The sequence below is a fragment of the Aquarana catesbeiana genome, linkage group LG09, assembly GCF_042186555.1.
Source record: "Aquarana catesbeiana isolate 2022-GZ linkage group LG09, ASM4218655v1, whole genome shotgun sequence".
Classification (NCBI taxonomy): domain Eukaryota; kingdom Metazoa; phylum Chordata; class Amphibia; order Anura; family Ranidae; genus Aquarana; species Aquarana catesbeiana.
The window spans coordinates 170,027,560-170,055,014 of NC_133332.1; the positions used below are offsets into that span (position 1 = coordinate 170,027,560).

The 27,455-nt window shown below is 42.5% G+C and overlaps 1 protein-coding gene across 2 annotated transcripts in view; it reads left to right on the forward strand.

Moving 5' to 3' along the window:
• SMARCA1 (SNF2 related chromatin remodeling ATPase 1) overlaps nt 1-27,455 on the forward strand; it is a 409,892-nt gene that overhangs the window by 166,177 nt on the left and 216,260 nt on the right. For both annotated transcript variants that reach the window (XM_073599403.1, XM_073599404.1), the window contains 4 exons: nt 976-1,124; nt 8,205-8,324; nt 11,095-11,205; nt 12,581-12,694. In XM_073599403.1, coding sequence (XP_073455504.1) covers nt 976-1,124; nt 8,205-8,324; nt 11,095-11,205; nt 12,581-12,694 — 494 coding nt within the window. The remainder of the gene's footprint in view (nt 1-975; nt 1,125-8,204; nt 8,325-11,094; nt 11,206-12,580; nt 12,695-27,455) is intronic.

Below are 27,455 nucleotides of genomic sequence, written 5' to 3' on the forward strand. Positions count from 1 at the left end.
TGTCATGGCTAGTTTTACAAGGTAATTACTGGCATTGCAAAATACATTTATATCCCTTGTGGCTATTAGGAATATATTTAAATAAAGTTTTTTTGTACATAGGAATTTAGATTTGAAATCCTTTTGTATTTTAATTTTTTATAGGTCATTCACATTCAGAAAATGTATCATGAGTAGAGTTAATATGGAATGTTTGTGGAACTTTTTTGCACTAAAGATAACTAATGCCCCGTACACACGGTCGGACATTGATCGGACATTCTGACAACAAAATCCATGGATTTTTTCTGATGGATGTTGGCTCAAACTTGTCTTACATACACACGGTCACACAAAGTTGTCGGAAAATCCGATCATTCTGAACGCGTTGACGTAAAACACGTACTTCAGGACTATAAATAGCCAATAGCTTTCGTCTTTTCATTTATTCTGAGCATGCGTGGCACTTTGTCCGTCGGATTTGTCTACACACGATTGGAATTTAAAGGATCGGATTTTGTTGTCGGAAAATTTTATAGCATGCTCTCAAACTTTGTGTGTCGGAAATTCCCATGGAAAAAGTCCGATGGAGCCCACACACGGTCGGAATTTCCGACAACAAGCTCCAATCGCACATATTCCGTCTGAATGTCCGACTGTGTGTGCAGGGCATAGGACTTTTACACAGGAGTCACCAAACTTTTTACAAAAGAGGTAGTTTACTGTCTGTAAGACTTTTCGGGGGGGGGGGGGGGGATGGTGCATTTTTATTGGCACTCGAGGTGATGTCAGGAAGGGGACTATACAGGCATAATTGAGATGCCACACACTATCATTGGCACACTATCCTATTTGCCTTTTGGCTAAGCAAAATTTGAAAGTTTGTGCAATGTTTACGAAGAGTTCAGGCTGTATCTGGAGGTGGGCAAATGGCTGTTCCCCCTTTTTATAGACAAAGGGTTATTGGCACACACTGTATGTATTTTCTGTTGATAGGACGGCTGATAGATCAACAGTCAAACAAGCTTGCCAAGGATGAGATGCTCCAGATAATTCGCCATGGTGCCACCCATGTATTTGCATCAAAGGACAGTGAGCTGACTGAGGAAGACATTACAACCATATTGGAGAGAGGAGAAAAGAAGGTAACTGCTGTTTCTTTGTCAGTTCATCACCTCGTTGATCAATAAATACGTCCCATTTTATTGAAGCAAAGGGTAATACTGCCTTGTAAAAAGTATTTACTCAGCGGGCAGTTTTCTCTGCTGCCCCTCAGTGTATAAATAATAAATCTTTGTTGATGAAATTTTAAAAATAGAGTGATTAAAGTAAATACATTTAAAAGCACTTTACCGCATCCTTCCTTTACTGGTTTAGTTGAGGCTGATACCTTCCACTGTGGCCGGTTTGTGAGTCTGGTATCAAGGTATGGTATGCTCTTAGGGCTAGCAAGCATCGTTTCGGCTTCCTGAAGATGCATGGTTAAATGCAAAATGCGTAGAGGCTTCTGGGTAACGCCGACGTCACTTCCTGCCCCAACCCGCACCAAATCGAGGCTTCGATCGTACGACCGATCCCGAGAGACGGAACAACGCATGCTAGCCCTATGAGCATTGCTGGAAAGACTTAATGCCGGTCTATAGGCACCACACTTGTGAGTGAAAATTACCTATACTTATTTTAATGATTGTATAAATTATAATATGTTGCGCAATGATGGCTGTTTGCTTTTTATGAGATCCTGAGATTAATGAGGAGATGCGAGGAGTGATTACTGGCATTCAATCCGGAAATCTTCAGGCATGCTTATATGAGTGGAGTGGTTAACCCAACATAAATCAAAGGTTTTTACTTTGTATCTGGTGAGTGTCCATTTTAGAAGGTGGTGGTGTCTCACAAATTTATGAAAATTTTCCAATCACGGATGTGGATTTGTGCACTTGGGATTCGGATAATCATCTTTTAAAGTGGAATATTGGGACTGTTCTTTGTTTAACATATGATTTTTTTCTTGATTAAGAAGGATAATTTTCTTTATAATATTGCAGTTCACTAAATATGCACTTTATTTGGATTCATGATGATGAATCACTGATAAAGATTGTTTTTGATATGTGGTAAGATAAATATATTATTTAGGGTAAGAGCAGTTACACCTTTTTCTGTAACATTGTTTACCCCACACTATTGTTGTGGGATCTATAACTGCAGCAGATCTGCTATTTAAATCAAAAGGTAAAGTCACACATTATTATAGATTTATACATTTGTGCACCGGTGACACATTTTTTCACATCTACAGTTTTACTGACAGTGACAATGTCCGCCCTGGTACTAGCTGCAACAGTAGATGACTGCTTTCAATGGAGGCTTTAAAGTAGAACTATAGGCAAAACTTTTTTTTCATTTTGGATAGAGTAGGTAAGGGTTATAACCCCTGTCAGTTTATTTTTTGCCATCTGTGTCCCATTGGGGAGCTTCACTTTCACTTCCTGCCCCATAGCTAAAACAGGAAGTGAGGGAAAATCCCTGCAAACTACGGGAATTCCTGAGGGACCCCCAGGTCACCAAAACTAGTGTCCCAATTGGAATTTCCCCTCTATTACTTTTCTGGGGATATCCCAAAATTTGGGATTTTCTTTTACTTTTACTTTCAATATTAATGGTAAACAGCACAAACAGAGAGGGTGAATTTCCCCAATGGGGGCACAGACAGCAATAAAAACTGACAGCTGTTCTAATCTCTTTCCACTCTATCCAAAACTAAAAAAAGTTTTGCCTTTTAGTTGTACTTTATGTCTTGACTGCTTCAGGTAAGAAGGGACACAGTGTCCCTTATAGGTTTAGCGTTTAGGGCTCAGTTTTTTTTTTCAACATACAAGTTAACGTGATTGCAAAGCAACTCAATGGAAATTAGAAGCAACTTGTGTATAATTAGAAGCAATTCAAAAGTACACAAATGTTACCATTTTACAGAAACCTTTATCTTACAGTTAAATTTTTTTGGGATAAGTGGACTTAAATCCCAACTACAGCCAAAGCTTTTTCCAGGAATTGAGGTAACCTTCATTAGATACACTGCCAGCAATAAAAACCTGACCGGGTTTGTAACCCTTTTCCAACCTACTGGAACATAATTTATTGCTGTCTTTGTCTCTGTTTAGGGATATTTTTTTCACTTTCTGTTCTTGTTGGTGCATTAAGACTGGCAGTGCACAGAAAACACACCTGCAGCATTTTTGTAACACAACACACCACTACACATGTAATGTGTTTTGTTGTGTGCTGTATTGCAGGTGCATTGACAGCTATTATACAGGTACGTTAGAGTATCATACTAAATTAGGAGTCTCCAGACCCTGGGTTTTGGGCCAAATCTGGCCTGCTGCAAGATTTTACTTGGTCTTCTGATGAAAGAGGACACTCTGATGGGGGCTCTGATGAAAAGGGGGGGGGGGCTCTGATGTAAGAGAGATTTTGATGGGGACTTTGATATAAAGAACCTCTGATTTAGGGGGACTTTAATGGGGAGGGATTCTGAAGCATAGGGGCTGTGTTAGGGACTCTGTTGTAAGGGGAGATACAGATGTAAGGGGGACGTTGATGGGGACTCTGATGTACAGTACCTTATTGCGAGATTTTGTTTCCAGCGTGATCCCATCACGCTGGTTCTCGGCGACAGGGTGCTGTGCATGTCGCGCTGGCTCACTCATCGGGAAAGGAAAACTTTTTTTTACCTTTCGTGATGAGCGACAGGCAGTGCTGACAGGTGTTTGGTATGAATCCTGAGGGGGAACGCCGCGCCAAATTTTAAATGAAAAAACGGCGTGGGTTCCCCCCCAGGGGCATACCAGGCCCTTAGGTCTGGTATGAATTGTAAGGGGAACCCCCTATGCCGAAAAATCGGCATGGGGGTCCCCCCAAAGTCCATACCAGACCCTTATCCGAGCACGCAGCCCAGCCGGTCAGGAAAGGGGGTGGGGACGAGCAAGCGCGCCCCCCCCCTCCTGAACCGTACCAGGCCGCATGCCCTCAACATGGGGGGGTTGGTGCCTTGGGGGAGGGGGGCGCCCTGCGGGCCCCCCCACCCCAAAGCACCTTGCCCCCATGTTGATGAGGACAAGGGCCTCTACCCGACAAATGAAAAGAAGAAAAAGAGCACACCAGCCTAGTGCATTATCCTTGACAGATTTATTAATTAAAAACAAAATAAAAACTACTCACAAAGGTCGAAGAATCAATCACATAGTATATGGCACAGAGCCATATACTATGTGATTGATTCTTCGACCTTTGTGAGTAGTTTTTATTTTGTTTTTAATTAATAAATCTGTCAAGGATAATGCACTAGGCTGGTGCGCTCTTTTTCTTCTTTTCATTTAACACTAGGACAATCCCATCCTTGAGAGCAGCAAGGCCGAAATCCATAGTCCTTCTTGAACCCTTGGGACTTTCTAGCCAATACACCTGTGCGTAAGAGTATTTTTTGCTTCCTCTACCCGACAACCCTGGCCGTTGGTTGTCAGGGTCTGCGGGCAGGGGGCTTATCGGAATCCGGGAGCCCCCCACCCTATGTGAATGAGTATGGGGTACATGGTAATAAAAAAAACACACCACACAGGTTTTAAAAGAAATTTATTAGGCAGCTCGGGGGGGGGGGGGCTCTTCTTCTTCCAGCTCTATTGCTAGCGGGGGACCCGGTCTGCTGCACTGTCTTGTCCCCTCTTCTCTTCTTCTCTTCTTCTGATGTTGACACAATGCTCTCCCCTGCTGGAATGGTGTGTCCGAGCTGCGGAGCCATTTATATAGGTGGCGACCCAACCCCCCGGATTCCGATAAGCCCCCCGCCCGCAGACCCCGACAACCAACGGCCAGGGTTGTCGGGAAGAGGCCCTTGTCCTCATCAACATGGGGGCAAGACGCTTTGGGGTGGAGGGGCCCGCAGGGCGCCCCTCTCCCCCAAGGTACCAACCCCCCCCTGTTGAGGGCATGCGGCCTGGTACGGTTCAGGAGGGGGCGCTCGCTCGTCCCCACTCCCTTTCCTGACTGGCCGGGCTGCGTGCTCGGATAAGGGCACTGCCTGACGCTCATCGTGAAAAGAAAAGAACGTTTTCCTTTCCCGATGAGTGAGCCATCTCGGCGCTGGCTTCTGCGATGGGTCTCGTAGGTGTCAAATCTCGCCGAGAAAAGCGGCGAGATTGACACAATATCGCGGTCACCTATTGTAAGAGGGCTCCAATGGAGACTCTGATGGGCTCACGTTTGGGAAGGTCTTTGCTTTGTTTTAGTGATTTATTTTATATTTTTATAAACTATATCACACTGATTACAAATGTATTTATTCCACGTGATGGAAAAATAACAGGAGCAATAGCTTAAAGTGACAATCCCTCCACCTCCAAGGTAATCGCTTCGCTCCCCTCAAGTAATGGACTCCTGACCTAACAAGTAGTCAAAATCACACGTCCCATCGAATGGGTAATAAGTACCAGGAACTGGAGCTTCAGAAATCCATAATAATATACCCAATGCAAAAATAAAGACAAATCTAAGTGCTCTCTCAGTTTAGGTAAAATCAGTGGTTTATTATTACAAATAAAAACCTACTTACATTGAGCCGGCTGATACGAGCATAGAACACAGCACAAATAGATCAGGATGGCAGCGGGTGTTGTCAAGCATAGCTCCTCCCCCCGAATGCTAGATATCCAACATGCTGGTTTTACACGAGTCAATCATTGGATCGACTTGGGTACAATCAGCCTACCCAGAGATGGATCAAATCTTGGCCAGTCCCTACTGAACTGGCCAAAGTTCAAACCATCTATGGCCAGCTTTTTTCTTGCCATCTGTGTCCCATTGGGGGGATTTCCCTTCACTTCTTGTCCCATAGCCAAAACAGGAAGTGAGAGAAAATCCCCCCAAAGTGAGGGAACCCCTGGTTGTAATGCAGGTCACATGAACCGGTGTATATAATGGAAGATTTCCTCTCTGTTTCTGTTCTGGGGACAGCCCAAAATATGGATGTTTCCTTCACTTTCAATGACAATGGAAACCGGATAAATAGAGAGGATGAATCTCCCTAATGGGGGCACAGATGGCAATAAAAATCTGACAGGTGTTTTAGACTCTCTTCACCCTATCCAAAACTTCAATAAGGTTTGCCTTCAGTTGTACTTTAAGGCTTTCACCCATGTCTTTCCCAGGAGATCAGCCTGTTTAGCATATTCAATGCAAAGGAGAGTTGGTACACCATACCAGTATACCAATGTACTCAATATACTCAAAAAGCTTTTTTAAAATAGTTCTAAATCAGTTTATTTAAATTATATGAGCTCATCAACTCTTGACTGTATTTATGCTTGTGAAAAACATTTTGTGGGTATTCAGAAAAGATAGGAATTTAAAATCTTATATTCAAACAAGAGTAACATCAGAGGTTCCAAAGAGTCCTAATTAAAGTTGAACTGTAATGAATGAAAATGTTTATTTTCATAGACTGAGGAAAGCTTGAAACCTCGTCAGGCTTTTATTACTGTCTTTGTTGCCTTAAAAGAGAAGCATTGCCAAAGCTTTTTTGGTTATACTTCTCTTGTGAGTCCCAGGAGTGCAACTAATTGTGCTTACCTGTGGCCCAGAATCAGCCAACAGCAAGCAAAGCCAGCTGTTGGCTGACATCACTGAGCAGCTTCAGGATCTGGAAGGATCCTGACAATAATGTCGGGATCCACCCAGATGCCTGATTGAGACAGCCACTCCCACCCCCTCATCTGCCCAAAGCTCCAGTGAGTGCTGGAGGGGCAGAGCAAAGAGTTTGAATGACCATCACCGCTCTGCTCAGAACAAACTGAGAACTGAGCAGTCAGCGTCATGTGATTGCACAGTTCCCAGGTTTAGAGCTGACAGAGGATAGCTACAGCATCAGACCGTTGCTGCAGCAGGTAAGTGAGTATATATGTTTGCTTTTTGTATTCCCCCACTTCTTTATGGAAGATTTCTGTTCATATTCTATACAGGTGACCACTTGACTACTCTGAGGTCACCATGATAAGTAAATCTGTTCCCACTGTAATGCCGCGTACACACGATCGGAATTTCGGCCCGCAAAAGACCGATGAGAGTTTTTCGTCGGAAAATGCGACCGTGTTTATGCTCCATCGGTCTTTTGCTGGCTGAATTCCAGCCAGCAAAAGATTGAGAGCATGCTCTCAATTTTTCGGTCAGGAAAAGTTCCTATCCAAAAATGCGATCGTCTGTGGCAATTCCAACGCGTAAAATCCCTACGCATGCTCGGAAACAATTCGGCGCATGCTCAGAAGCATTGAACTTAATTTTCTCAGCTTGTTGTAGTGTTGTATGTCACTGCGTTCTTGACGGTCGTAATTTCAGCAAACTTTTGCGTGACCGTGTGTATGCAAGGCAAACTTGAGCGGAATCCCGTCGGAAAAACCGCCATATCTTTTTCCGACGAGAAATCCACTCGTGTGTACGCGGCATAAGGATACATTCACTTGAGTATGGAGATCTATTATGTTCGTATACTCATTTTGCATAGTGTGACCTAAATGATGGATGCATATTCATAAATACCATGATTAGTAATAGTATAATGGGAAACCCCTATACTATTTGATTTATAGAAACCGTCTAATTCTGCTTCTTCATATTCCACTGAAGAAAAGTATTTTTTTAGCAATGCAAAAAGAAAATAGAAAGCAAGACAAATATTTCAGGCAGAATAGTAATTTAAATATATCAAATAAGTATTATTTAATGTATAGCTGGAGATGACTATAGGTTTGACTGTAGGTTTTAAAAAAATTATCTAATCATACATTAATTATGAACCAAGGAAGGTCATTCTAGATTTCTGTGCTGATCATTGCCTTATACTGTATGTAGGCTGCCCCTGACTTCAGTGGCTAAAAGCTAGCCTGTAGGACATAGCATGCCCAACATGTTTGTGTGCTTTTTATGCATTCACTCATGTTGCCACCTGCAAAGCTCTGTCCAAATATATATATATCCATTACAAACTTTATCTATTTTGGTTGTGTGAGCCACTGCTGTATGTACCTACATAGGGTGAAATGACTATTCCTTTAAACTGGACTTTATGCCTGTACATCTTTCTTACATTTGTCAAATTAAAGAGGAATATTTGATGATCTGTAAACCTACCTCCTCTTTCCAGTGTATATATCTGAAAATGTTTTTTTTTTCAGACTGCTGAAATGGCAGAGCGCTTGCAAAAGATGGGAGAAAGCAGTCTCAGGAATTTCTCTATGGATACAGAAACAAGTTTATATAACTTTGAAGGAGAAGATTATCGAGAAAAGCAAAAGGTAAAATTGTATTTGCAAAAGTTATACTAAAAATTTTACATTATCAGGTAAAGTATGAAGGAAATATATTAAATATATATATAATATATATATTCTTGGGCCCTAGTACAGTTAGTACATTTGGCACAAGGGCTTAAATGATAAGGTAAGGGTGATGTCAGATGAGCAGGTACACCCTTGTTTTTTCCTAGCTGAAAACATTAGCATTACCTTTCACACTGAGCCGTGGGCAGCGTTAGCGTTAAAGCGCCGCTAGTTTTAGAGGCGCTTTACCATCGTTTTTGCGGCGCTATTCGCCCGCTAGCGGGCCGATTTTAACCCCCGCTAGTGGCTGAAGAAAGGGTTAAATGCGCCCTAAAAGCGCTGCTGCCGAATCACTTTGCAGGTGCTTCGGCAGCAGTGCCCATTCATTTCAATGGGCAGGGGCGGTTTAGGAGCGGTGTATGCACCGCTCCTCCACCTCCCCAAAGATGCTGCTTGTAGGACTTTTTTTAACGTCCTGCCACCGCAGCACCCCAGTGTGAAAGCATTCTGCTTTCACACTGGGACTGCAGAGGAGGCGTTTTACAGGCGCTATTTTTAGCACTTTAGCACCTGAAAAACGCCTCCAGTGTGAAAGGGGTAAAGGCTAACTCCAGCTTTAGCAACATGTTACATGTTCCACCCGTATGTAGACTGTAGCATGTTGCTAAGCAACCCCCCCACCCCCAGAGCTTCCCCCTCCCCCTGTGACAGCATGTGGGGGTGGTTTTTCCCTGCAGCGGATGTGACTTTTAAATATTGGCACAGCTAGGTAGAGCTCCTCCCACACAGCTGCATCATTTATTCACAGAGGTTCGTGAATGAATAACCTGGAAGTCTCCGTCTGCCACCTCGGGAGGCGGACTTCTAATTCTCAATGGAATACGTGATCGGTGCATGCATAGTTCACTGACACTTCCTCCAGCTCTGCAACTCCATACAGAGATATAGACAGAGTGCTAGAGAAAGAGTTTGCAGTAACCTAACATTGTACCTGACATTGCAATGCTTTGCATGCTCCTGTAAACAGAAATAATACATGCTAATTTTTTTCCTGCAAAAATATACGCATTTATCATTATTATTTTTTAAGTGAACTTAGGCTTTAAAGCAGTGGTCTCAAACTGGCGGCCCTTCAGCTGTTGCGAAACTATAAGTCCCATCATGCCTCTGCCTGATTGATTCATGCTTCTGTCAGCCTTGCGATGCCTCATGGGACTTTGCAACTGGAGGGCTGCCAGTTTGAGACCCCTGCTTTAAAGCTTGCTGTCTACTGAACTTTTAATGTGTAGCAAGAGAGGAGGTGTAAAGCAGAGTTCCGCCGAAAAAAAGTAATTAAAAGTCAGCAGCTACAAATACTGCAACTGCTGACTTTTAATATATGGACACTTACCTGTCCTGGGCGCCCGCGATGTCGGCACCCGAAGCTGATCTGGCTCTCGGGTGGAGGTGCCGACATCTTCGGTAAGGGAATCAGGAAGTGAAGCCTTGCGGCTTCACAGCCTGGTTCCCTACTGCGTATGCGCGAGTTGCGCTGCACGATCTCACTGGTCCCTGCTGTCTTCTGGGACCTGTGTGTCTCCCAGAAGACAGCGGGGGGGGGGGGGGGGTGCTGAGGAGGTCCGGACATGGTGTAGATAGCCGCAGATAATGCGACGATCTATGGCCAGAAGTGGGAGAAAATACCTGGGTTATACAGGTATCTGCTCTCCCCTCCCCCCTGAAAGGTGCCAAATGTGACACCGGAGGAGGGGAGGAATCCGAAAAGTGGAAGTTCCATTTTTGGGTGGAACTCCGCTTTAAGTCTGTGAAAAGGCTATGTCTCTGCAGCTGACAATGGTTTTTACTGACTTACTAAAAGTGATGAATTTTGCTGTTGCAGTCATGCAATCGTCTTTCTATGTTTGGTGCACAAGTAGTTGTAACAACATGTTTCATACAGTTGGCTGGAAAGTTGATGAAATATTTTAGCCACTGTTCTTTTTGTCTCTGCTAATAAAATAGAAATGGATATCTTATTCTTTACTGTTTTGTAAGTATTTTTTGGATGTTGCATGAAAATCTGTATCCTGCGTGCCTCTGAACTTGCTTTATCTTGGTTTTAAAGATGATTAAGGTTAGATTGAAAAATATACAATGAAAGTTTTTCTTTTAATGCAGAATGTTTCATGCATTAAGACATGGACAAGTAGTCAAGCCATACTTGCATTATAACATTCTTATATTACCTCAGTATACATGGTCTTTCCATGAGCTCTGGGCACAGCACATTCCTGTGCAGTTCACATGCGATTTAGTGTGGTGCGATTTGAGCCTATTCATTTTCAATGGGCTCAAATCACGCTGCATCGCACCAAAAGTAGGGCATGCCCTACTTTTGGAAACGCACTGCAACCGGATCACTTGGTACTTTTGTACCATGTGATCCGGTGAAGGCAAATGCACTGGGTTTGCAACCTGCATTTTGAGTGTTTTTAACTAATCATTGGCACCCGCTGCAGATAGCAATTGCAATGGGTTTTGAACATAGAGCGGGAAATGAGCATGGATTGCGGGTTTCCCTATCGTGTTCTAGTGTAAACCTAGCCTTAGTGATAGTAGCTGACTAATCAAGTAAATGAAAGCTTAATTTAATTTCTTGGTATAGAGGCTTAATTGGCCCCTTAATAATAATAATAATAATGTTTTACAGTTTTCAGTAAAGTATACGTGTTTTTAAAGTGCTGCTTTTTTTTGCATGTATATTTAGCTGAGTATGTTGGAGTGGATAGAGCCCCCAAAACGAGAGCGTAAAGCCAATTATGCTGTGGATGCATACTTTAGAGATGCCTTGCGTGTCAGTGAACCAAGAGCTCCAAAGGTAAAACCAGCATTAATAATATGATGCCTGAAACTTTGGTCTATATGAACAATCTGATTTGTACTGTACAGTTGAGACTTTTTGTGTTTTTCACTTCCAAAAAAAGGAGGCTTTTATATGAATTGATATAAGTATAAGGCATAAATAACATCTTTTACAATTTAAAAGATTACATATTACTTATGCTTTTTTTTTTAGGTATTACTACTCTATTATATATACCACAAAGGAGAGCAGAATGTTCAATTAGAATGGATTAGTAAACTTCTATAGGGGTCCCTGGTGGATGTATGTATTTTATTGAGAAGTAATAAGAATAAGGGATGCTTTTTTTCATAAATCACACAAGTGACAAATATATGTTAAAAAAACCTTGTAAAGGGACCCGTATGGCTCTCACAAGCTGAGAATGTGATCAGCTTAGAATGACACATTTTTCTAAACAATAGTTGTTTTCCAGTATTAGTACAACTTTTAACATAAATACCACATTAACATGGCCGGCCTTGCTTTTTTCTAAAGCATAATATTACCTCTGGTGAACCAGAACATTGATTGTAATTAGTATTGTTTTTGGCCCGTTGGGACTCACTAACACATAACTAGTTGTTGTTGTCATCATGATGTCCCACTCAAGTGATTTCACTCGGTTACCAAGCAAAGTTGGGGAGAGTTCAGGTAATGATTTTTGTGATAGTTATGTGAATTACCTTCTACAAATCAGGAAAAAACTTGGTAGCGCTGTCTTTTTATGACAGGGTGTCCCATTGCTACGGTTTTCCTAAGCCTGTGCAGAGCAGAAACACCAACTCATTGTTAGTATTCTTTTAGAGAATATGGCAATGACACTTATGCTTCTCATACCTAACTCTGTCAGAGCTTAACCTGCTGGCCCAGCCACAGTAACAGGGGCAACAGTATAGTAGATACGTACATGACCAGAGTGAGTCCTAAAGGCAATCTGTAATGAGAGAAATCTGTGTGCTGCCATTTCCAATGTTTTTGTAGATGTCAACACCTTGACTGTCATAGCCTTCCCCCAGCTTTATTATTTAATGAATCAATGACCTGGAAGAAGGCAGGCAGGTAGGTCTTTCCAGTGTTATTAAATGCTTACTTGTTCTAGGTTAGGCTCTCCCTAGGTAATGACATTTTCAGAATACACTAAAATATTCATGACCGCAGGAATCAATTGCAGAGTCTTCATAGTTTCATGTCTATTACAACAGTTTAGTTACTTTAACAAAAAAACCCCAAAAAAACAAAAACGGCTATTTAGAAGTTAAGAGGGAGGGATGATGTGAATTCATAACTCTCAATGAATTGATTTCTAAAATTTTAGCAAATTATTAAATGTATGTTTTCTCTCTTTAAGGCACCCCGCCCTCCAAAGCAACCAAACATCCAAGACTTCCAATTTTTTCCCCCTAGACTGTTTGAGCTGCTGGAGAAAGAGATTCTTTATTACAGAAAGACTATTGGATATAAGGTAATATCAAATATGATCCACATGAAACACCACAAACCTTAGCTTTTGTTATGATAGGATAAATCTTAACCATCTTGTATAGCATTTTTAAATAAATTACCTTGGGTTAGTGATTTCATTCTTCTGATTGAAACTATGGTAACAGATATCCTAGCTTCCATTATTTAGACTGATAGTGTGGATATTTTTCAAGAGTTTGGTTGAGCTCGTGTATTTATTTGTTGCGCCGTCATCTTAGTTTCATAAAATGATATAAGCAACGTGCTGTCACATTTGAAGTGTTTAAGGTTAAGTGTACAGTAAAACCTTGGAATAAATAGGAAAACACTATATAGATTAAAAAAAAGATGGAGAACTGGCTCTCCCAAATATTTCGTTGTATCTTAGATCAATATTTATAACCAGGATTGTGGATTGGTTCCATAATATGGACTACAAACAATGGGTGAAATTGGAGGAAGAAGTCACAGACATAAAACTGAAATCATTACCTTGGATTAAGAGGGAATATAGACCCCGGGAAGGGGATATGCCCTCCTTGGTCGTGTCAACCTTGAAAGTATGGGATGACTTGATAAAAAGGGGGATAGGATCTACATTGAGAGGCCCAATGACCCCCCTCTTTAGCAACCCGGAATTCCCACTTGCATTTAAAACCAAGACCTTTCTAAAGTGGCAGAGGAGGGATGATACGAGGATAGTGAAAATAATGGAAGAAAATAAACTCCCCCCATTGAAGGCCCTGGGTACCGAATATAGAAAGAAATGGTTTCAGTATGGGCAACTCCAGCAATATATTTCATCTCTGATGAAGGAGTCCATTTTGAATAGACCACTTTTAGGGTTAGAAAAAATATTGTTACAGAAACATAGACCTACACATATTTTATCTGTTGTGTATAAATACTTAATTTCAGAAAATAAGGAAGAAGGGTTACAATACATAAAAAAATGGGAGGAGGAACTAGGGAATGCTATCCCCAGAGCTAAATGGGAAAAAGCAATTATAGTAACACATAAACTATCAATTTCTACTAGGCATAAAGAAAGAAAATATAAAATACTAGCCAGATGGTATAAATGCCCAGTAGATATGAACAAAATAAGTTCAGATAATACAGATAGATGTTGGAGATGTGAAGGAGCAAGAGGCACAATGTCGCATATCTGGTATTTCTGTCCAGAAATTCAATCATTCTGGGAAAAGGTATTTAAAATATATAGGGTTACAACGGGGGTAAAGATACAACCAGATATATATGTGGCGATATTGTCAGTGATCCCTGGATCAATAAAAAATATAAAAAAGGGAACCTTGAAATACTATCTAACTGCGGCACGTACCGTTATAGCTAGAAAATGGAAAAATAAAATAGCCCCCTACATAGAGGAGTGGGAATGTGAAATGAGAATGATGAGATGCTTAGAGGAGAGGATGATATTGGAGGGAGGGAGATGACTATTTACAGGAAGTCTGTGGGAAGAGTCTAGAGCCTCGCCGCTGTAGGGGAAAGAAAAATTGGGATATAGATAGAGCAAATATTGTGATGAATAGTTGGATAAAGTGGGAGAATTCTTCTGAATTGGAGAGGGGTTTTTTTTTGTGGCTTTTTGGTCATTTGAGTGGTGAGTTGTAAGAGGATTGGTTGAGTGTGTGTGATGGGTATGGTTGGAGGGTATTGGGATAGTAGTGTGTGATAGATTTAGGGGCCGTGATAAGATAGGGAAATGAATTATATTCAGTAATTTATGCCGATGGTGCTAATAAAGATCAGGGGGTTATATAAAATGATCTGAATACTAAATGTGAGTAAGACCCTACACACCTTTTTTTTTTGAAGATGTATGTATGTGTATATGTTTTATAAAAAAATTTGTAAAAATGTTTGATAAATAAAGATTATTAGAAAAAAAACAAAAAAAAAACCTTGGTTTGAGAGTGTTTTGCAAGACAACCAAAAATTTTTAATACATTTTGACTTAATATACAAGCGATGTCTTGATATACAAGTAGCTTCATGTCACAACTGAGTATAAAAGAGAAGAGAGGCGCCTCTAAGTGTAGCAATATGGTTACATTTAATGAAGGTACAACATTTAGCAACTCACATGGTTGATGAATAAAAGAGGCACATCTAAGTATGCAAGCATCCGGGGTAAAGCTGTCCACATAGACCGTCCTCCGCACCACTATCAAGGTCATCCCTTCCACGCTGAGCTCCACAAGCGGTTCAAGCCTCGCTTTCAGATCGCTCTACTGCAGGGTAGTCTTCTTGGTCACGATTGCAGACTGACAGCGGTGAGAGCCGGCGGTGCGGGGGATGGTCCATGTGGACCGTTTTACCCCAAATGCCTGCATATTTAGATGTGCCTCTTTTAATCATCAACTATGTGAGTTGCTAAATGTTGTACCTTCATTAAATGTAACCGTATTGCTACACTTAGAGGCGCCTCTCTTCTCTTTCAGGGCTTGCTTATACTTGACTAAATTATTGACGCACAACAAACGCTCCTATAGCGTTTGTATGGCGTTAGTATGGACGTCAGACAGGTGTCAATGAGGTTTAAAATGGGGCATTTCTCAGGCGTTAAAATGCCCTTTCGTAGCGTTTGATGAGCGTTAAAACTGCTCCACAATGGAAAGTGACTAATTTTAACGCGTCACAACCACATCAATAATTTCTTATGGGGAAACTGGCTTTGATATACAAGTGCTTTGAATTACAAGGATGTTTCTGGAACGAATTATGCTTGCAATCCAAGGTTTTAGTGTATTTCATTAGGGCTAGATTCATACTGTTGCGTTGTTTCAGTGCTTGTGAAGTGCCATTCTGAATGGCACTGTAACACACTTTCCCAATGCACCTGCAATGCAGCACATCACATTGTTTGTTATTGCACCCTTTCTGTGCATTTTGGTGCATTAGGCAGCCCATTCAGATGTTAATTCATGTGTTTTGCTGGACTAGTTAGGGGAATCAGGAGCTTCTTAGATTGCTGTCTAAGAGTTGGTTTAGGCAGGCTTCACGGAATTCTTTTGCAGGCCCCAGCATCCCTGTGATATCAGGGAGGATGTTTCTAGTTTCATCCTCAGTGCGTTTGATGGTTCCTACCTCACTAGTCTGGTGCTTTGATCTAACCTTTTGACTACCCGTTTGAGGGTGAATTCCTTGCACCCTACTGCCTCTGCCTTGTTGACTTTGTAGGATCAAACATTTGAGCTATCTAATGGTCTCAGGAGTCACTTCCTGCCATGTGGGCTGAGCTTTTGGGTTGTAGTAATCTAATACGTTTGCTGGTGTGCCTCGCTTAGCCAATTTTGTGTTTCTGCTGGGTAACCCCCCATTATTCACTGAATTTTCTATCTTGATCCTAAAGGGTGTAAGACCTTAGACCAACTGGTCTCTGTTGTCTAGACCTGTTTTTCTTTGTAGGTTCCCTCTTGGGACCTGTTCCTTCTTGGGGTTCTCCCAGTGTTATTTTTCCTGTTAGCCACATCAGATTTTGGGGTCCTTTCTTTCTTATTATATTCCTATTTTGAGATTTTTTGACGTTCTACCTGTTTTGGTGGGTTCTGGTTAATCAGCTTCTATTTGGCTTAGGTTCAGTGTTGTCTTCTGTGTGGAGTCATTCCCTCTGGTGACCTTCTGTATCCTGGTCTGGAACATCAGAATAATTCTCTGTGCTTTTGCTTTGTTCATGTTGACAGGTTCCCCTATATGGCAGTGGAACCTACCTCATCCATTCTGCCTAGTGAGGTCTGATGGTAGTTTTGGATTATCTTAATCAGGACTCAGTAATAGGTGCCTGGGGTCACCTCAGAAGTGCCCCTGGAAAAAGTGAGAAAAATTTCGGTACCTCAAGGATGTAGACAAGGATATATATAGTTTTATGTAAAAGAAATTTAATAGTATATAGAATATAAAAACATTGATGGACAAAACCACATTGACAAAATAGTTAGATACAGTTGATAATTACAGCCTTTTATGCTGCTTCAAACAATTATACAAAAATGAAATAAATGTGACCCCCAGTGTTGAAGTGGGGTGTCGCATATGATGCGTCTTGGCGATAGTCCTTAACTAGTTTCGCAGCAGTTGCTGCTTCTTCAGAAGGAGCCAGTCATAAGCATCTATTGAAATAAATCATAACTATAATTTCATGTTTAAACCATTATTTATGACATTGAAATATATTTCAAAACATGAAGGTTATTTTCTTTCAAATATATAAAATTGATGTGAGTTCTGAAAAGGATCTTAATCAGGACACAAGCAAAGTATTAATAGATCCTGGTTATAGGCTTGTACCTTCAGATGATTGGACATTGACAAGCTTTATAGGAGATGCCCGTTGGGCGCCTCCCCTATCGCCTTACCCTACTCCATGAATCCTTAGTTTTTTTCTAGTGTACTAAGGTGATGGACCTTTACAAAGAAATCAAACATAGCTTAACTACTTCAACTCAACTTCTCTCTGTCTTCTAATGCCACAGCTAGAAGCCGTGCATCCGGATGGAGTCCTGTTATGGCTCTGCCCCCCCACCCCAAAGCACCTTGTCCCCATGTTGATGGGGACAAGGGCCTCTTCCAGGGTTGTGGGGACACCCAGATCCCCCCCCCATGCGAATGAGTACCCCTACTCATTCACCAAAAAAAGTGTCAAAAAGAAATAAAAACACGCACAGTTTTTGACAATTCCTTTATTCAAAAATTAAAAATAAAATGTCCAACATCATTCACGACGCCCGCCGGACCTGAAAAAGAAGAAAAAAATAAAACACCTCCGGCCCTAACAAAGGGTCCCGCCGACTGCCTGCTCCGCCATCTGACGCCATTGGGTGACTCCTCCCCTTGGCTATTTAAGAACTGTCAGACGGACGAGCAGGCAGATTTTTTCTTCTTCTTTTTCGGGTCCGGAGGTACAGCGGGCATCGTGAATGATGGTGGATCTACTTTAAACATTAAAAAAAAAAAAATTATTAATAAAGGAATTTTAAAACTGTGCATGTGTTTTTTTTCTTTTTGACACTTTTTTTGGTGAATGAGTAGACCCCATCCAGATTTCCATAAGTCCCCCTCCCTCAGACCCCCACAACCACCGCCCAGGATTGTGGGGAAGAGGCAGAGCCCCCCCGCCCAAAAGCATGGTATGGATTTTGGGGGGGACCCCATTCTGTTTTTTCAAAAAAATGTTGGCATGGTGTGCATTTGGGGGAGGCACACAATTTTTTTTAAAAATAATTTTTAATTGCCTGCATGTTTTCTTTCAGCATGGTATCCACTGACAGCTGATGAGTTATTCGACGTTAAGGGTGCAGCGACCGGCTTCCACTCCTTAGCAACCAGCTATTGAGGGGGACCCCCATGTTGTTTCTGACAAATACTGCATGTGATACCGCCAGCAAAAACCTTGTGATAAATATTGCATGTTTTTTTACACTCCATTCTGTTTGTGAATTGAACTTAATAGCTTACTGCATGTTTTTTTGTTTTTTTTGCAATATTTACCGCCACATTTTTCTTTTTGAAATAAATACAGAGGGCGTAGAGAGGGCATAGCTATTTTTTATTATTTTTCAGACTTCTCTGTTGTACATATCCTATACATCTAAATTCAGATATATTTTTGTGTTTTTTATGATTTCTAACGATCTTTATAACCTCAGCTTATCCGTGTGACTCCATGTGGTTCCATTTATCATGTGATTTTTAATATGGTGATAAGTTTTTATTTATAATTGTTATTTAGGTTGGGATATATTCGATGTGAACTATCGCTCCATTACCATTGCTATTATTATTATTGTTAATCCCTTGATTCTGTTCATGCATAGCCATATGTATATGTTTACATGTTATGGCTCTCTCTTCGTATATGCAATGGTAAGTAGTCCCCTCCTATCTCTGGCAAGCAACCTCTGAGCTGCAGTATTATATCTGAGTGTTTATTCCTGCTTTCTGAGTTTGTTGGGAGGGGTTTGCTGGCCCATGTATACATATAAGGTGTAGGTATTCCTCAGTATGACAGGCTTGAGAAAGAACTATTGCTGCCTCGAAGCGCATAGCCATGCCCCCTCCACACCCTCTGGTGTCTGATGTCATTGGCCAAGTTTCCATGCTGTCAGATTGGCTCCTGAGCTGATGTATCTTCTGGTTTTGAGTTTGGGCATCTCCTACCACTGGCGGCGCTGCTTCCATCTGCTTCAGACAACCCAAGTCCTCATGGATGAAGGCTTTTAAAGGGGTTGTAAAGGTAAAAATTTTTTCACCTTAATGCATTCTATGCATTAAGGTGAAAAAACTTTTGACAGTACCGCCGCCCCCAGCGGGGGCTCGTCCTCGTCATCTTCATTGCAGCTCAGCCTGGTCGCTGATTGGCTGCAGTGGATGGATTGAAAGCAGCGCAGCCATTGGCTCGCGCTGCTGTCAATCACATCCGATGACGCGGCGCGCCGGGGGGCGGGGCCGAGTGATACAGCGAGCGGCTATAGCCGCCGGCTGTATCACGGGAGCGCGCCCGCAAGCACTCACCACCATGCGAGGGAGCTCGCATTAAGGTGGTAAATGCTTGCGGGGAGGAGCTGAAACAGCCGCCGAGGGACCCCAGAAGACCAGGTTCGGGGCCACTCTGTGCAGAACAAGCTGCACAGTGAAGGTAAGTATAACATGTTTGTTATTTAAAAAAAAAAAAAAATACCTTTACAACCCCTTTAATGATTTATTTTGCTGCACATAGAAGCTCCCTCTTGTGTTTCCTTTACATTACTACAGATATTCCTCCTAACTGCTGAGGAGCTGCACTAAGTCCTTTGAAGCTAGCTGCTATACCTCATTTGACATTATGAACTATATAGCTAGGAGCTAGGACTTCACTACTCTAAAGTCTACTGGCTTGTTTTGTTGCACTGTAATGCCCCGTACACACGGACGGACTTTGTTCGGACATTCCGACAACAAAATCCTAGGATTTTTTCAGACGGATGTTGGCTCAAACTTGTTTTGCCTACACACGGTCGCACAAAGTTGTCGGAATTTCCGATCGCCAACAACGCGGTGACGTACACCACGTACGACGAGACTAGAAAAGGCCGGTTCAGAACCAAGCGCGGCACCCTTTGGGCTCCTTTTGCTAATCTCGTGTTAGTAAAAGTTTGGTGAGAGACGATTCGCGCTTTTTCAGACTCGTGGCTTTCAGATCGTTTTCTGACGTTCAGTTTGTGCTTGTGGGTTTGTATCTGCTCTTCAGTGCGTGCAGTCAGTTCGTATCTGAGTTTTCTGTGTGATCTTGCCTGCTCGTTGCTGTTTTTCAGGTCGCTCTTCACAGGCCTTGCTGTTCTTCAGTGCGTTCTGTTACTTCGTTCTGAGCAGCCGACCGTTTTCTAGCCATGTTTCGTATGCGTACTCCTCGTAGAGTTCGTGCTGTGCGGGGGCTTGGTGTTGGGGTCCTGACCTTGACACAAGTCCAGTCCATGAACAGGGTGGGGAGGAGTTCATGGACCAAGAATTGGTTGCTTCAGCGTGACCAGTTCTGTCATATGCCTTTGCTCCGTGAGATCCGTGAGAATAATCCTGATTTCAGGAACTTTCTCAGGATGACGGACCCCGTGTTTCACCGTTTGTTGGCTTCGCTGACCCCCTATATCAGCAGGCAGGATACCTGCATGAGGCAAGCCATCACTCCGGAGCAGAGGTTGGTCGCTACCTTGCGGTATTTGGCCACAGGGAGAAGTCTGCAGGACTTGAAGTTCTCGACAGGCATCTCCCCCCAGGCTCTGGGGATCATTATCCCAGAGACCTGTTCTGCCATCATCCAGGTCCTGCAGAAGGAGTATATGAAGGTAAGATTTTTATCCTTTTATATCCCATTTTATTGTATTGAATGTTTGATAATATATTGTATTTCTTCCCTCATTCCCTAATTACCATGATTGTAATATGCTGTGAATGTCCCCTTTGTTCTCATGCATGCTGGATTTTTAGGTAATTATTATTTTATGTCCTTCATACATATTTGCCCTTCAATAACCTCCCCAGCATGGTGTCTCCTGGCCTATATTCACCTCATGTAGTCACTTAACAATGTATTTTATCAGCTCCATAGTAGTGCTTTACCCCAAACACCCCCTAAAATGTTTGGAAATGTTATTTTTGATTTAAATTCAGGCAGAGTGCCAGAGGCTTTTTTTTGTGGTGTCCCCAAATTTTTTTTAACCCTCCCCCCCACCTGCTAAGTCAGCTGATCCCAATTCTCTATCTATCCTCAATCATCTATCTGCTGACTTTGCCAAACCCATACACACTATACCCACCTCTTTACTGGTCAGATTTAGGGATTAATTCCCCAAAGCATGTAGTGCAAGGGCCTGCCTGTATACTTTCCAATGGTACTGTTTAAAGTTTTTGTATCCTATTATTATCTTGATAGGTAATAGCAGAATGTTCAAATGTCCTCAAATGTGTACAGTGTGTATTTATATCTTTGTATTATGACACTTCTTACCTGTCCAGTGGTCTGCCAATAGTGTAACTAAGGAGGGGCTGTTCCAAGTAATACCCTGTATTTAGGCATTCATCTCTCAATGAAGTGAAGAGGGTTACCTGTCCAAGAGTTCCCCCCCTATAATGTTAGAAATGGTCCATGAGAGGGGGGAGGGGTAATATGATAGGTGTACCTTATACTTTGACCTTGTTAAATTCCCCTTAGTAAATGCTATCTGGAGGTTGCCCCATAATGTTTGTGTCTAATCTGCTTGCCATGTTTCTGTGAAAAAATAGTAAGGTTTATTTTTTTTTCCTCAACAGTTTCCTTCAACGCCACAGGAATGGCAGACTGTGGCCTCCCACTTTGCCCAGCGGTGGGACTTTCCTAACTGCGGAGGGGCAATTGATGGGAAACACATCCACATCGTCCCACCACCCAACTCGGGGTTGTACTATTATAATTACAAGGGGTTTAATAGTATAGTGATGTTGGCGGTGGTGTCGGCTAATTACGAGTTCTTGTATGTGGACGTGGGGAAGAATGGCCGGATGTCCGATGGTGGAGTGATCGCCCAGACGGAGTTCTACAGGCGTCTCCAGAATGGCAGCTTGGACTTGCCACCTCCAGAGGACAATGTTGAAGGTCTCCCATTTGTGTTTGTTGCTGATGAAGCATTTGCGCTGGGGGACCACCTGATGCGGCCATTCCCGATGAGGACCCTCACCCCGGAACAGAGGGTTTTTAATTACCGGCTGGCCAAAGCCCGAAGAGTGGTGGAGAACACATTTGGAATCCTGGCCAGCCGGTTCCGATTATTTCTGACACCCATCCATATGGCGGAGTATAAACTGAACCATATAATACTTGCCTGCTGTGTTCTCCATAATTTTTTAAGAAAACATTCAGCCAACTATGCTGGCTCAGTTGGGCCTGAGGCCGGAATCCCTAATCCATCAACACTGACGGCGCTTGAAAGTGGCCGTCCTGGCTTGCCCTCCCTGAATGCCCGTGATGTCCGGTTACGCAACCTGGAGTTCTTTGCGGGTAGGGGGGCTATTAATATGCCAGACAATCTGTGACACCTTTTTCAAATAAAAAACAACCAAAAGAAATTCTTGGTGGACATTTACTGCTTGTGTTTGTTTTAGCTGACCCTGACAGAAATGTGTTGAGTGCAGAAAATGTCGTGATTGGGTAACCTTATAAAAAACAGTGTTGGCTGGTACTTCCTAAATGCAAAAACACATTTCACTACAAGTGCACTTGCAACTGCACTGAACCTGCACTTGTAGTGCAAAGAGGATTTGCCCTTAGGAAATAACCCCCATTTTTGCATAAAACAGCAATTACATCACCCCAAAAGTGTTGTAGTGTTGAGACAATAATCCACACATTCTTGAGTAAGGCACTTTTTTATACGTGCACAATCACATGTGCATTTCCCAAAGGTTTTTAAAACAAACCAACATGTTTGTTGTATAACAATGTTTGCAGTAGCATTATGAAAAATCAAAATATCCATTTCAGATAAAACAGGCCTGTGTAAAACCAACAAGAAAGCCAAAAAACTTGAACTTACAAAGTTCACATTAGGTAAAACCTGAAGGCTATATCAGACATCAGCATTTAGGAACTGGGTTTGATATAGCGTTCAGATGGGGGGAAATCACCCCTGGAAAAGCCAAATTTGGAAGATGCACACCAATTTACGAATGTCAACATGTGCTATCTGCCATCAGGGGGGATCAAGGGACGTGTTTTGGGGGAGCAAGCCCTTCCTCAACGCTACTTTATAATTGAGGAAGGGGTTGCACCCCCAAAACGCGTCCATTGATATCCCGTGATGGCAGATAGCACATGTTGGCACACTGTGTGCATCTTCCAAATTTGGCTTTTCTAAACATTTAAAAAATTTTGGTAGATAAAACAGGTGATTTTGTGGGGTTTAAATTCGCCCCAAAACATCAATGATGTTATTATTTTTTTTAATAACATCACTGATTTGTTGCTGGATGTTTTGCAATTGGAGATTACACCCCATGATCTCCCCGATCAGTATCTGGATCACGATCACCTAAAAAGAGATAAAGAACAAAAAAAAAGGTCTCAAAAATCTGCCACCAGCCATCTCTTTTACCTGAGTCTGTGGTCGCAGACACTCACCTGTTGTGGTGCCAATCTCCACCACATCTTCTTCTTCCTCCTGCTCAGCTTCTTGGGTTGGGGGTATTTCCCCTTCTTCCAGAGGGGGGGGGGTCTCTGGTCTCCTGGGATGAGGGGTGTCCTCCGAGTCTTTTATCCCCTATGTAAAACAAAAATGGTATACTTAGCACACAGATATTTGATGGCAGAACTATAGAAATAGGAAACATTGCTCGGAAGTGGGGTACAATTGTCTATTTTAGCAGAGTTCCAAGATGTATATTTTTTATTGCCCTTTGTCAAGCTGCAATACTTTACCTGTTTGGTACAAGCTTCACAGATGTAACCCCCCCTATAGTATACACTGGAGCACCTGTGTGGCCCCCCTAATAAAAATGGTGTTCTTGTGTCCCACACTAGTGCTCCAGTGTCCAGATGTGAAAACAGCTGCTCAGTGTCCTCTCCTTACACACAATCTAGTTTGCATTTCATTCTAGTAACAAACCCATCTACACAAACAAATATTTGGCATCCAAGTAGGCCCCCAAAAATGTGTGAAAATGCATATGGCCTAAACAGTGGTGTTCTAGAGGCCGAAAGAAAAATGTTTGATACGAACGAATAATGTGCCCATGAACATTAAAGTTGACCTTTTGAAACGTTACAACTAATAAAAGCATATGGAGCAGAACGAACGTAATAAAGACAGAAAGAATAGGAACACAGCACAACTACTTACTTTTTTGCAGCACTCTCCGGATCTTTCGGTACTGCTCTGGCTCTCTCAACTTCAGGTCCGACCACCGCTTCCTGAGCTGATCTTTAGACCTTCGTACCCCGAAATTCCGCTCTAGACTCCTGACCACTTTCGCCATGATCTTGGCCTTTCGGATGTTCGGGTTGGGGTAAGGCCCATATTTTCCATCATAGTCGGACTTCCTCATGATGTCAACCATCTCCAACATCTCCCCAAACGACATATTTGTGGCCTTAAAACGTCTCCTTCTGGATCGGGACGTGCCTGGATCCGGGCTTTCCTCCTCCTCCTCCTCGTTGCTACAATTAGCCCGCACCTGCTGTATGTCCGCCATCATGCTCTTCCCCCACTGCGCCGAACGAAAAGGGGCGGGGAATACACTAGAAAGAACGTCAGGGGCGGGCGGAGTTACACGCATGCGCAGTGTATATAAAGCGTAACACGCGTGCGTATTACGTTTGATCTGTGAGCGGAGGAAGGAGCATTGGACGTGGCGATCGTAAGACGAAGGTAAGAGACAAACTTGGGCCTATACTGCTTCTAGATTGAGGCCTATATTGTAACAAGATTAGGAGAGTTTTGTGTGACATTAGGCTTTGTCTTGTGTTGTGTCTTGCAGTGAACATGGATATGGTACTGAAAGATAAGGACTTCATTTCAGTCTTCATAGAGATGCTAAGGGAGCTGCCCTGTCTGTGGGAGATTAAACACCCCCATTACAAGAACCAAGCAAAGAGGAAGGCAGCACTGGAGCAATTGTGTGAAATTGTGAAGCAGGTGATCCCCACAGCAGACATCACTTTTTTAAAGATTTTCATTGGTGGCCTGAGGAGCACATATCTGAGGGAGCGCAATAAAGTCCTTGATTCGCAGAGATCCGGAGCAGCAGGTGACATCTATGTCCCCAGGATGTTGTACTACGACAGGCTGCACTTTCTGGCAGGCCAGACTGAACCCAGACCATCCCTCTCCAGTCTTCCTTCCACGCTTCCTTCCCCCCCGGCTGAGGCTTCTGACGCCCAACCTGGGCCTTCCAGGCCACATGTGGAGGAGCCCAGATTGAGCCAGGTATAGCATTCCTCTAAATATTTCTGCTTGTCCAATCAATGATGTGAACTATATGTTAGTTGGGAGTACTAATTAAGGATTGTGATTGATGATGCAAAACATTACAACTATGTCCCTTTTTCATACACAGGGAAGTCTCAGCCAGGAGGTGGCCGGGCCGAGCCGGCTGGCTGATCTGCAGGTCCCTCCGTCCCCCCTGGAAACAGAAAGTGGCAGTAGGAGGAGTGCCCTAGAGGAGGCGGCTATCAGATTCTTTTGTAGGGCTACAGAGGTCCTGGGAGCACCACACACCAGGCAGGAGAACATTGCTGCATTCATAGCATATAAAATGCAGAGGATGGAGGAGGGCCAAAAAGCCATGTGTGAGGCCCTCATATCGGAGGCTCTGGCGAAAGGTATGAGGGGCCAAATTACACCTCACACACAGCTTTGGGATGGTCCTCCTCCTCCTCCTGCAGGTCCTACTCCTCCTCCAGGTCCTACTCCTCCTCCTGCCACATCTCCAACTGCACAGCCACAGCCCGGAAGGAAGTGTGAAAGGAAGACCAGACAGTGAGGACCCTGGATCCAGTCTGGTGGGCCAAAAAATGCAGCCTCTTGTGGTACCACAGCCTGCGGACACACATGTCATCTGCTGCTATCCAAGTCTCTGTGAATCCCGGACCAGACTGCCCTCCCTTACATATGGACTCCTCAGGCCACCAATTTTGATGTTGAAGAATTGATGTCTGCCGTGGGGGTCCCAGGCTTCGCTAATTTCTCCTGTTGATCCAGTGTTGCCTTCCTCTTTGTTTGGTTCTGATCCCTTAATAAAGGATTTTTGTTTTGAATTATACTCTCCTATGTGTTTTACTTCAAAAAGGACAGTTTGTTTGTGAGGATTCAGGTACATTTCAAATATACAATGTGAAATGAACAAGGGACACCAACACCAAACAATCTCTTTGAGATTAAATAATAAAAGATATCAATGGTGTTGGGGTAACCTGACACACAAAACACACCCAAAAATATTCTGGAGTAAAAATAAAAATAACATTGAACAAAGATCAGCCTTGGAAAAAATCCAAACATTAAATAAAAAAAAAGGCTTAAAATCCAAAATAAAAAAAAAAAATAAAAAATATAAAACTGTCAGATGTGACAACTAATAACAATATATTCAGGGAATCCCACTAAAACAACACAAATAAAAGTTTGTGAGAAGTGTGTGTGAATACGAGCAGCAAAACGACTTAATTCTTGTCACATTATAAAGAAGAAGAGAGTGCGCTGTATTAAACCATTTTGAACATTGCAGCGTGACGAAAGTGCTGTATCCATTGCGAACGCTAAGTTTACCAGAACGAGCTGTCCCGTGTTGGAATTTCTTCTGAGCATGCGTGGCACTTTGTGCGTCGGAACAGGCCACACACGGTCGCAATTGACGCGATCGGATTTTGTTGTCGGAAAATTTTATCTCCTGCTGTCCAACTTTGTGTGTCGGAAAATCTGATGGAAAATGTCCGATGGCGCCCACACACGGTCGGAATTTCCGACAACACGCTCCGATCGGACAATGTCCATCGGAAAATCCGACCGTGTGTACGGGGCATAACAGATTTTTATTCTAACAATTTCTTGCTCCTAACCAGTTTCTGGCACTCTAGCCCTTTGCTGAGGATTTTGTCACTAAATGCTGTATTCTTCCCATAATTTCATAGAAGATGCTTCTTTCTTTAAGGACCCTACTGGGAAGAAAATGGAAGCAATTTCTCGATCGATTCACTTCTTGGTGGGCTTTGCCTTTCAACCCATGCTTGCCTCCATGCTCATTTCCCAGACTTTGGCTGACTGGTCAAAATCTCAAAGCAGAAAACTGCTGCTGGATAGTGTTGATCAGATGATTATAGTGCAGAATGTCCTGTGCGATGCAGCACTGGATGTCTCAGGTAACCCTTTTATCTGTTCAGATCTGCTCCTTTTTCTTTGTTTTGAATAAACTTTATGCTAAGTGTACAAAACGTAAACTTCATTCACTGCAATGTAGGACAGTGCTGGTATGACTTTTTGAAGTGTTACCTATGGAAAACATAGGGTACTGAAGTCAGTCATCATTTGCAGACACATGCAATTTTAAGGCTTGAAAGGGTTGGGTATCCGTGTACGCAGCACAACCTCATCTTTTACACCTTACCAAAAAAATGGGTAATATATTATGTTTACCCTAAAATAAACTTTAGTGTATTTTTTTTTACTGAAAATTTGCCCATGTAAAACTGTTGCCTATATTGTGTGACAATAAACATTGGAACTACTACTATTTTA